Source organism: Leptodactylus fuscus, chromosome 4 (genome assembly GCF_031893055.1).
Source record: "Leptodactylus fuscus isolate aLepFus1 chromosome 4, aLepFus1.hap2, whole genome shotgun sequence".
NCBI lineage: Eukaryota > Metazoa > Chordata > Amphibia > Anura > Leptodactylidae > Leptodactylus > Leptodactylus fuscus.
This window is the reverse complement of record NC_134268.1, coordinates 146,389,361-146,401,945: the sequence shown is the minus strand read 5'-3', so window position 1 is coordinate 146,401,945 and position 12,585 is coordinate 146,389,361. Positions and strand designations below refer to the sequence as shown.

General features: G+C 41.5%; 1 protein-coding gene across 9 annotated transcripts in view; it reads right to left on the bottom strand.

Moving 5' to 3' along the window:
- AMPH (amphiphysin) overlaps positions 1-12,585 on the bottom strand; it is a 141,814-nt gene that overhangs the window by 77,617 nt on the left and 51,612 nt on the right. For all 9 annotated transcript variants that reach the window (XM_075271189.1, XM_075271190.1, XM_075271196.1 and 6 more), the window contains exon 2: positions 5,788-5,868. In XM_075271189.1, coding sequence (XP_075127290.1) covers positions 5,788-5,868 — 81 coding nt within the window. The remainder of the gene's footprint in view (positions 1-5,787; positions 5,869-12,585) is intronic.

Here is a 12,585-nt window from a genome sequence, read left to right as displayed (position 1 = left end):
CTGGGGAATGGAAGGGGGTGTTTTGGTTGTCTGTCTGCCCCTTTCCTGAGCTTGAGGACTGTTTTTTCCCACTTGGAATTCAGTCTGGCTGAGTATAGGGTATCTGCAGTGCTCCTATTAACCCCTTCTCAACGGAACAGGAGCACTGCAGATCCCCTATATTCAGTAGACCGGGCACTTTCAGACACAGGAATACCTAATGTGTATGTGTTTCACAGTCATGTTCTACTTTTGCACTGGCATTCAGTCGCGGCTACCCGTTTTTTGGACTGAAACCTCAAGCGGAGGCCACCTCAGGTTCCGGACTAAAAAACACATGTGAGCTTACCCTAAGAATCCACTGCCCTCGTGGATTGCAGGTGTTTGAGTGCATGCTTTAGCAGTATTTTGCACCGGTGTAGTCTCCATCATATATCAATTGGGCCTGACTGCATCCCGCACTGCAGCGTCAATGCTGACCTATAGTGCGCTGATGCATAGTTACACTCTACACACGCCAAATGTTGGGCAGAATCTGAAACAGAAGATTAGTGAGCATGTACGTGGGTGATGCTCAAAGTTGCAATTTTTTGTTTTATAAGTGTGCACAGGTATATATTATCCACTCACTTAGATTTACATATGTTCCTGCCCATGTATTTACCCTATATTCAGTAGATGGTTTAAAAATATGTAAGTATAATATACAATTGACTGCATATGACACTTTGCACTTTGTTCACCCTATAAGATGTTGTTATTGCCACTTGTTATGCAGCTTGAGAAAGGTTCAGACATGGATCTAAACATTGCACTTGTGTTTCTAAACTTGGAGTGGTACTGTTTGAATTTCTAGATAGACAGGTTTGATGGATAGAGATAAGACAGATCTATAGACAGACAATAGTTTGGTAATTATCAAGTGAATAAGATGTTAACACAGCTAATTGTATTCATCAGTAATTGCAGATATTTAGTTTCACGTTCCATAACATGATATACAGATTTCTTATTCAAGGATAAAGCATTCCAGCTGACATTACAATTACGTGAGGTTAGAGTAATGAAAACATTGCTTTAATCTCTGACAAATGAGCATTGCGGATATAGCAATTAATATGCATTTCTGTGCCGGAAAAATTACATTGCTGAAGTAGCACATGGAATAATTGTAACCCAGCTAGATCTGAGGCTTACTGGTAAAACAGCATGAGGGGAACCATGTCTGATTGAAATGCTAAACACATCAGCGATTAACTTCTGTGTGCTGGCGCTCTGCGAAATCGCATGTTTATCAGCAATGACATGTTTCTGCTGTTATATTGTAGATCTATGCCATACATTTACTATTATTGTGATTATTACTGCCGTATGCGTGTTATATTACATGATCTATGAACTGGATTCCTAAGAAAAGCTTTATTGGTGGTTTGCTATTTACCAGGACATTGAAAACAATGATAATAGTGAAGACACATGCTATGGAGATAAGAGTGTAAAAATCTGATGCAAACAAGCGGCAATAAACATATTATATTGCTGATATGCATTAGTCAGTCCTTGCATCAGGCTTTGCAAATAGACCCTTATGCAGATGTTGCACAGCTTTGTTTGTTACTAGAGATGAGCGAGTAGTGAAATATTTGATATTCATTTCGAGTAGATCCTCAATATTCAACTATTCGACCGAATATCGAATCCCATTATAGTCTATGGGAAAAAAATGCTCGTTTCAGGGGAAACCACTATTCGACTAAGGAGAGTCACCAAGTCCACAATGACACCCCAGGAAATAATGCCAACACCTCTGGAATGCAACTGGGACAGCAGGGGAAGCATGCCTGGGGGCATCGAACACGCCCAAGTCCCAGTATTACCCCACTATCACAGTCTATCAACTAGACACTTTCCACACTCAATAGAACCTCTATGAAAGTGGAAAAATACTTAGAAACTTTCTTTCCTCTACATTAGTATGGACAGAAACACAAATTTTAAGCTAAAGAAACATTAGCATGCACCCCTTTAAATCATGTTGCCCATGACAACAACAGATGGTATAGGCAATGGGAAATCCAACAGCCCCCACCCTTAACTGTCATTGTTTATGTGTGTGATGTGGTAAGACCTCCAAAAATTACTTTTCTGGCCCTTCACGTGAGCCCTTCCAAATTAAGTTAGAGGCCCTTCAGCTAAGCCATACATAAACTTACTTTTCAGTACTTAGCTTCAGGCCCTTGGGGTGAATTAAGCCTTTAACCAGCAGAGTATCAGGCCCTTGAAGTCAGTTGAGCCTTGTACCAGCAGAGTATTAGGCCCTTAAAGTGAGTTGAGCCTTGTAGTAGCAGAGTTTTAGGCCCTTGAAGTGAGATGAGCCTTGTACCAGCAGAGTATTAGGCCCGTAAAGTGAGTTGAGCCTTGTACCAGCAGAGTATTAAAGAGGACCTTTCATGGTTTGGGGCACAGGCAGCTCTATATACTGCTGGAAAGCCGATAGTGGGAGCGTTCCTCCCCGCTCCCACTGTACAGCGCGATAGGCGCTGCTATGAAGAAGGACGTCCCTGACAGACTGTTAGGAACGCCCTTCTGACTGAAAAGAGCTACAGTACCGATAGCTCTTTACCCGGGGCACAGATCGGGAAAGCCGACAGTGCGCTGTATTTAGCGCACTGTCGGCTTTCCAGCAGTATATAGAACTGCCTGTGCCCAAACCCATGAAAGGTCCTCTTTAAGCCCTTGAAGTGAGCTGAGCCTTGTAGTAGCAGAGTTTTACACCCTTGAGGTGAGTTGAGCGTTGCACGAGCAGAGTTTTAGGCCCTTGAAGTGAGTTGAGCCTTGTACCAGCAGAGTTTTAAGCCGTTTAGTGAATTGAGCCTTTAACCAGCAGTGTTTTTGGCCCTTGGGGTGAGTTGAGCCTTGTACCAACAGTGTTTTAGTTTTTGGCCCTTGGAGTGAGTTGAGCCTCGTACCAGCAGTGTTTTTGGCCCTTGCGGTGAGTTGAGCCTTGCACCAGCAGTGTTACCAAAAATTAGTTTTCAGGCCCTTGAGGTGACCCCTAAAAAGTTTATTTTCAGGCCCTTGGGATGAGACCTAAAAAATTATTTTTCAGGCCCTTGGGGTGAGCCCTAAAAAAATATTTATAAGGCCCTTGGGGTGAGCCCTAAAAAATTATTTGTAAGGCCCTTGGGGTGAGCCTTAATGGGGTGATTTTAATTGTTTTTTAATGGTGATGGTGGTGGTGATGGAGGAGGAGGATGAGGAACTTGTGAACTGGTACAGAAACATGGAACTGTGTCTTGTCATTAGCACTGAGGATGGGACATGCTGGTTGCGGTTACACAACCACTACATGGCCAGGAGAGACAGACTGTTGTGTTACTACATGCCTGGAGATAGTGTCTGACTGGCTGGTGCAAATGCCGCTGGAAGCAATATCCGCTATCCACTGTAACATTGGTTCCTGGTGCTTGGGCCTAGTCAGCGGGGTACCCTGCACCCTGCTTGACGTTGTGGATAAGGGCACTGCTGGCTGCCCCTCTCCAGTAGCCATTGGATCCGCAGTAGCTCGACTGCGGCCTGGATCCCCAGTTGGATTTCCACGTTCCCGTCCCTTTGTGCTACCCTGACGCATTTTCAGATGTGTACAAGTGATGACAGTATTCAGCTTTCTTCTCACCCCTATGGGACAGTTAGAATGTATACCAGTTATAAGGAATTTGAGCCCTAAAAAGGGCTTTTCTGAAATTTTGGCAGGTTGAGTGTATAAAACGGTTGAGTATATACACTCTTCCTGCAGTGTAGCACTGGAAAGAGCTGTTGGTTTTCAGTTTTCCTGCCTAGCAGAAGCTAAAATCGCCATCTGACCCTCAGTAGTATGTCTCTCCCTATCTCACCAAACCGCATCTGACACGAATATGGCTGCCACTATTCTTATATATCTGAGGTCACCTGATTTAGCCAGCCAATGACTTTTTCCTTTTTTTTTTTTTTGATGCCTACGTTTTCCTGCTTCCTGTCCCACCTCCCCTGGACAGTTATTGGTGCAAAAAAAGTGGGGAGGGGATACAAATTTTTACTGCGTGGTATTCGATCGGAATCGAATGTGTCGAATAACGTAATATTCCATCGAATACCTACTCGATCGAACGGTATTCGCTCATCTCTATTTCTTACATGTAGTAGCCCTGTCTTTGATTAGTTAGAGCTGTTTGATGGAAAATTCTCATGGTGAAGACACACACACTGCGCCACGATACTCGCACGCTGAAGCACTGTTGTATTCACTTTTTTTAAGTGATTAATGTATATTAGTATATGGGTCCATTTACACTAGGTTCACACTACCAATTAGGAATTGGCCATTGCTTGGCCTACTGGCTGCCCTGACAATCTCTTGGACTCTGTGATATCCACCTCGATCCCCACAAAGGGTGCATGCACAGCAGCTGGGGCTATTTTGACATTATTCCTCAAATATTGGAGGATATAATGTTTTTTAATAAATGTAAATACAGAAATACTTATAATTTATGGCCTGGATATACATATTGTATACTGAGAAGTCAAGAAATTTAAAAATAAAACACAAGCTCATACAGTCAGTATGAACTTGGTTTATATAGAAGAGAGGGGCCCCATAGCAAACTCCAAAGTGGGTCTCCATAATAATGCCACACAGAACAGAAGGTCCAGCTGTTTGTTTGCCCCTCTATGCCCTTTACAAAAACCTTGTATACATTCCGATAGATCTAGGGTATCTACATGCTCTGCCCCATCATAGTCACAAAGTTTACAATGATGTAATATTAAAATTATAATAGTAGTTAAAATGCTTTGTCTTGGAACCCATAATGATCTCTGACACATAGAAGGCCTGCAACACTGGCCTACTGTCAGAGCTACAGTAACTGTTCTCTCCATATATATGCTGAATCAGTGACAGAAAGGTATTGGACCCATTTATAGACTAGGAATCCAAGCAGTCACTCTGGGCGCCCACTGTACAGCTATATGCAAATATTATGTGACACTTTTCTGTAAATTCTTAAAAAAGTCATAAACTTACTTTTCAGTAGTACCTTGCTGCCTAGGCTTTGACCTCTGCTTGCTCCTGCCTGGGATCCTGTTAGTAGCCTGCGCTACGGCTCTTGTCTTGAACTAGCCCCCTTACAGCTCTATGAGCCAGGGATATTTGCCTGCACAGCAGCAGGCCTCAGGCAGCAGAAAGATGCTGCAAGATTATCAGTGATTGGGGTCCCTGCAGTGTGATTAAGAAGATGAAGGAAGGATACTTGTTGGCCTGACTCTGCTCCTAGATGTCATATCAACCATCCAATGCATCTACAGAATATAAAAATAAACTGGGTACTTTCTTAAATAATCTATTCCGTATATTATAAAGACAAATAGTCTGGTTGAGATGCTGTGCAATAAATGCTGTACAAAAAGAGTTCTGTGCCATGCCAGGCCCACCTGGATCAGGGGCCCACTAGGAGAGTGACTAGTTGTGGGCCAAGCCTCCATTCAGTAGACTTGATACTCTTTCAGTCTGAGTAGTAGCTGACAATGTAGTCACACAGAAGTAGTTGACAGTGTAGTGACAGTGTAGTAGTCGTAGTGCTGTGTTGGCTGCAGGTGGGTATAAATAATGCAATAATATTCTACTTGCTCCATTCAACAAAGCTGTTTGTTATTTTTTCATTTCTCAGTCATAAAAAGCAGGTCTGTGCTAATGGTTAATAACACTTTGTCTTGCATACATATTTTACATACAGTATTGATGTTTACTGTAAAACAGGCAAATCTTACCTCTTGTCTTTTGAAGTTTTGAACATATTCCTCAAATTGCACGTCTTTTGTTTCGTCTGCTTTTCCAAGCTTTTGAAGTACCTAAAGAAAGTAGTACAAAAGAAGAAAAATATTAAAAAAAACTGTTTCATGAAATAATATTACGTCTGTGTGTCAGTGGTGCTAAAGACAAAATTTTAGGTTGAGGCCAAATAACTCCTAACCGTGCCCACAACGTGTTACCATAGAAGAATACATAGCCATGCCAACTAGAATTATGTTCTATCAAAATCTATGGCTAAGAGCACAAGCCAAATTCAAGCACAATTTCCACATATCTATAGAATTATTCAATAATAAACAATACAAACCAGGACAGTCACAACTTGGTAGCAATAAAATTCTAGATCCCCACTCCAAGCTGTCTTTTATGACTGGCTATCCCATTGCTTTTCCCATGCCCACGTTCTAATTTAGAAGGAGACAGAGTCATCCTTAAGCTCCATTTACAAAACTAGACAAAGACCAGCATTGGAGCCTAGGGGAGGTGAGTAACACTGTTTTTATGTTTACTCACCTCCCATGGGCCTCCACTAATTCTATCCTGAGATCTGAAGAGACCCCAGAGGATAATATCAGCAGTAGATGTGTTCAGTATGAATGTAACCACTGGGAAAACCTTGGGAGATGAACTTCACAAATTTTGCCCAGCGCATACTCACCTCCTGTAGACTCCTGTGCCTCACAACAGTTATCAAGTGTATCAGTAGATGGTGATACAGTTGATTATGAAGTCGGATTATAATGGGGATAAATGAGCATAGACTTGCTGTTGGGCCCTGGGCTACAATCCATTTCGCCGTATGATCATCTGCCCATGGATGGCTTTTAGAGAGTGGACTAAAATAATTGTCATTAATCATAATTGAGTTAAAATGCCCAATTTATGGCGATTTTGACTTTGGTCATAATCACCCAACCTAAGTACCTTCCAGATATCATCTTTAGAGGCAGGCAGTGGTGGGGAGGGACTGGCAGGCAGCAGTGGTGTGTGAAGAAGGCAGGAGCCATGTGGCATCTTTAATTATTACTTGTACAGACCTTTACACAGTTTGAATGAGGTTTTCTGATGTTTTACAATTACTTCGTCATATTATATTAACACACTTTGCTTTCCTTCAGTTTGCTGTATAATGTATACTGAAGATACTCAATTCTATTAATTGGACATAATGTCATTTATATGTTGTCTATGTTATAGTAATGATGTCTGCTACTGAGCATTACACATGGTAAAATAGAAAATGTTCATTATAGTTTGACAAATTACATCATGTTTAATTCCCTTACGGATATTTAGATGCCTCTTATTGAATTTGTGTCTTGCATGAACACAGCGTTTGCAGTCATACCAAGTAATGGGTGGGGGAAGGAAGCTGTGCATCACAACTTTAGAATAATAATAGAAAAGAACTGAAGTGTGACTCACGCTACAGGGAATGTTATGCTACTGTCAAGTCTTCAAAGAGGTCTTAGACAATAAAATAAATCCAACGAACCATAAGGTCAGACAGCAGTGATCTAACAAACAATTCAGGGATGATATTATTATTTTACCTTTCGCATAACGAATAATTTACCCTTATATATAGATGTGTGCCCCTGTAACTTAGGGTAGGTTCACACTGCCTGGGGCCCCACATGGACACTCACAAATCCTATAGACTATAATGGAGACCACCAAGTGTCTGTCAGGTTCCCACCGGTTTTATATTGACACTCCGTGCAGGACTATTCTCTCCGCTGATTTTCAGTGGAATCTGCGACTGAGGCACCTATGGAGACTCTGACACAGATGTGAATGTAGCCTTATGCATGTATTTGGTTAAGCCAATTTCTTATTTAATTAATTCACTACAATACCATGACATATAAAAACCTTAGTTGTTCCAGAGTCACTCCTCCTGGAAGCCTATGAGTCATTCACAATGATCATAGAAACTCTTTATCAATGCATCTAAACCAATAATCTCATTAAATTACATGGATGGCATATACAGTCCTATGAAAATGTTTGGGCACCCCTATTAATCTTAATCATTTTTTGTTCTAAATATTTTGGTGTTTGCAACAGCCATTTCAGTTTGATATATCTAATAACTGATGGACACAGTAATATTTCAGGATTGAAATGAGGTTTATTGTACTAACAGAAAATGTGCAATATGCATTAAACCAAAATTTGGCCGGTGCAAAAGTATGGGCACCCATATCATTTTATTGATTTGAATTCCCCTAACTACTTTTTACTGACTTACTGAAGCACAAAATTGGTTTTGTAACCTCAGTGAGCTTTGAACTTCATAGCCAGATGTATCCAATCATAAGAAAAGGTATTTAAGGTGGCCAATTGCAAGTTGATCTCCTATTTGAATCTCCTCTGAAGAGTGGCATCATGGGCTACTCAAAACAACTCTCAAATGATCTGAAAACAAAGATTGTTCAACATAGTTGTTCAGGGGAAGGATACAAAAAGTTGTCTCAGAGATTTAACCTGTCAGTTTCCACTGTGAGGAACATAGTAAGGAAATGGAAGACCACAGGGACAGTTCTTGTTAAGCCCAGAAGTGGCAGGCCAAGAAAAATATCAGAAAGGCAGAGAAGAAGAATGGTGAGAACAGTCAAGGACAATCCACAGACCACCTCCAAAGAGCTGCAGCATCATCTTGCTGCAGATGGTGTCACTGTGCATCGGTCAACTATACAGCGCACTTTGCACAAATAGAAGCTGTATGGGAGAGTGATGAGAAAGAAGCCGTTTCTGCACGTACGCCACAAATAGAGTTGCCTGAGGTATGAAAAAGCACATTTGGACAAGGCAGCTTCATTTTGGAAACAAAAATTGAGTTGTTTGGTTATAAAAAAAGGTGTTATGCATGGCGTCCAAAAAGAAACAGCATTCCAAGAAAAACACATGCTACCCACTGTAAAATTTGGTGGAGGTTCCATCATGCTTTGGGGCTGTGTGGCCAATGCCGGCATCGGGAATCTTGTTAAAGTTGAGAGTCGCATGGATTCCACTCAGTATCAGCAGATTCTTGAGAATAATGTTCAAGAATCAGTGACGAAGTTGAAGTTACGCCGGGGATGGATATTTCAGCAAGACAATGATCCAAAACACCGCTCCAAATCCTCAGGCATTCATGCAGAGGAACAATTACAATGTTCTGGAATGGCCATCCCAGTCCCCAGACCTGAATATCATTGAACATCTGTGGGATGATTTGAAGCGGGCTGTCCATGCTCGGCGACCATCTAACTTAACTGAACTTGAATTGTTTGTCCAAAATACCTTTATCCAGGATCCAGGAACTGATTAAAAGCTACAGGAAGCGACTAGAGGCTGTTATCTTTGCAAAAGGAGGATCTACTAAATATTAATGTCACTTTTCTGTTGAGGTGCCCATACTTTTGCACCGGTCAAATTTTGGTTTAATGCATATTGCACATTTTCTGTTAGTACAATAAACCTCATTTCAATCCTGAAATATTACTGTGTCCATCAGTTATTAGATATATCAAACTGAAATGGCTGTTATAAACACCAAAATATTTAGAACTAAAAATGATTAAGATTAATAGGGGTGCCCAAACTTTTTCATAGGACTGTACATATACCCCCCCTTCTCTGTAGGAGTGTCGTCTGACATAACGGCCCATCCTGTTAATTATACATATACATCTTGCCACAGCTTTGGATCACAAAGCTTCCTGGTCATCATGATCATCATATCCTTGTCATCCCTCCTGTTCCAATAACGTTGCTGATACATATATGTCCTTGTGATAAATACCCATAAATACCAAAAATGTCATAATCTGTAATATGCAGCATTCCTTATGGAATTCCAGTGAGCACACTTTAAGCAGTGTTTTTGTAATAGGTTTATGCTACATTAAATTTTGACCCCAGCAATAAATTTGAAATAAAATAATTAGAATTGTATCCCCCAAAAGAAAGATATTGAAGGTATAATTTAGTCTTCATTCGCTGCTATAAGGTGGCCAACCTCTAAATAACACTGGAAGGGAATAATGTTGTAAGACTAGATTATTGCAAGTGTTCAGGTAAAGTTTCTGTGATGTTTTTCTTTTTAAATACAAGAAACATGGAGGTTTTGTATGCATGAACGTGAAAGAAGCTTTAAATTGTCACTGCCATTTCAGCTAACTTGTTCTTATAGCCAATGTCATCACCAATAAAGGCAACTTCTTTACACAAAATGACAATTTTGTTAGGAAAATTTGCTTCAAACTTCTGACCATTAGTTAGATGCCTTCCTTCCCTTGCTGTTCACTGCCTGTCACCATGTGAAGTCTGTCTCTAGCAACAAATACAAAGAGAAACGATAGGAAGTGGCACTGCGACTTCACTTTCAAAGGCACAAGCACTGCTCTCCTCAACTTTTTGCGACCTGCTTCCTGAGAATGCATTATATAGCCTCTAATCTTAACCCTTTCCTGTGCCCATTCAAGACCAACTACAAAATTCTGACTATTGGTAGCGAAAAGTATTTTGTGATTTAATGACAGTACTACTAATTCTGTTTATAGCATCGTGTGTGGGAACTTTTGAAGTAACGCAGCTAAGCTATGCACAAAACACTGATGTATTGTTTCACAGACTACATACATCTGATGCTATAGATCAGAGGTCCTCAAACTTTTTAAACAGTGGGCCGGAGGCAGAGCATATCGTACAGACATCGGGAGCGGTGCCCTCCAATAGGTAAAGTGAAGTGCGCTCCATGGTCTGGCCCGAGCTCCCCAGGAGCTTCATTATAAATGCACGCCTGCCGGCGTCGTCAGCGGGGCCAGACAGAAGTGCTTGGCGGGCCGCATGTGGCCCTCGGGCCGCAGTTTGAGGACCCCTGCTATAGATAATACCAATAGTAATTCCAATACCCTCTTCAGATATAGACTGGCTTCTAAACTGCATGTGCTGGACACACAGGATAGTTGTGACTTTAGGTATAGGACACAAAGGAACCAGAATACTGTAGCTGTCTTTGAACATGTGTCAGATGGTTAATGCCAGAGGCAATACAGTGCTTTCCTTTGGCCAGTGCATGTGCAGTGCATTTTGGGAAATCAGCGGCAGAAAGTTTCAGAGCCTAAAGTTGATGCCAGACTTCTCACACTCTGAACATGCTCCCTGGAAGAAGTACAATAAGATTGACGCTCTGTAAAGGGGTCACAAAAAGTCCGAGCAAAGCCCATGCATTTTTTTCAGAGCTGAGAGAAATGTTTAGTAGTTGCTCCATTAAATCAGATTTTTTTTAAAATATTTTAGTAAAATGACTAGTGGGACAAGGAGCTTACAGCTGAACACTGCTAAGTCTGATGAAAATTCAGTTCAGTCTTTAATAGTAAGCGTTCCACCATGAAGAATTATTTATCTCTGGCTGGTTGTCCATCAGTTGATCGCACTACTGTGACTGTCCAGCACATACCAGGGGCACTGTGTCTCAATTAAAGAGATCACTTCCTTAGTTCCTATGGACACAAAATGTATCAAACCTTACATAATTCTCGGCCCTCCTAAATACTGTAACTTCAAGCACATTTTGCTAATCATTGTCAAAGTATCATTAAAATGTAACTCTGCAAATGCTTCAAAATAGGCAAAAGCTACAAGTTATCAAGATAACAAAATGGTAATTTATTCCATAAAAAATAAAGAGCATACAGCATTATTAACTGCGAATAATCCTGGGAAATTTCCATTTTTTATTTCATTTTCCACACCATCACAACAGATTACAAAATGCTTTAATCAAAATGAATCATTTCTCTGTACGGTTTTATTGTCAGCTGGATGAACAAACATGTATTGTTATGTAGAGAAAAAAAAAAAAACGTCAGAACTTGCGGCTCATTACCAGGCTTACTAATTACTATTACTAATGAATCTTCTCAAGGACAAGGACATTAAATACCTCGGAGTAAATGGGTGCTCAGCGGGCCATGTTACACTTTCTTTACCCCATAATGTTAGGAATGTGGATAAATCGCATAGAGGGGTGAAATGTGACAGTATTCTGGTATAATTTGTGTTAAAGGGGACCTATCATTGGATACCCTTTTTTTCTGACTAACAGATAGGAATAGCCTTAAGAAAGGTTATTCTTCTCCTACCTTTAGATGTCTTCTCTGCGCTGCTGTTCGGTAGAAATCCCGGTTTTCTTCGGTATGCAAATGAGCTCTCGTGCAGCACTGGGGGCGGGCTTCACCACTCAAACAGCACTGGGGAAATCCCCAATGCTGCGAGAGAGCTCTCCAGCGCTGCCTCCATCTTCTTCTGGAACGCCTTCTCCCTGCTTCACCTTCTGTCCTGGGTTTCAATCTCCTAGGCCTCAGGCAGAGCTGACTGCGAATACCCGCAGCTACAAAAAAATGGCTGCTTACACAGCCTACTGAGTAAGCAGCCATTTTCTTGTGGCAGCTGGCATGCGCAGTCGGCTCTGCCCGAGGCCTAGAAGATTGAAACCCAAGACGGAAGGCGACGCAGGGAGAGGGTGTTCCAGAAGAAGATGGAGGCGGAGCTGGAGAGTTCTCTCACAGCAATGGGGACGCCCCCAGTGCTGTTTGAGAGCTGGGGAACATCCCCAATGCTGCGAGAGAACTCATTTGGATACCAAAGAAAACCTGGATTTCTACCAAACAGCGGAGCGGAGAAGACATCTGAAGACATCTAAAACCTGTCAGACCTGTCGGGTCGGCCGTGAGCGCCAGTGAGCGTTTTATGCTCTCCATCAT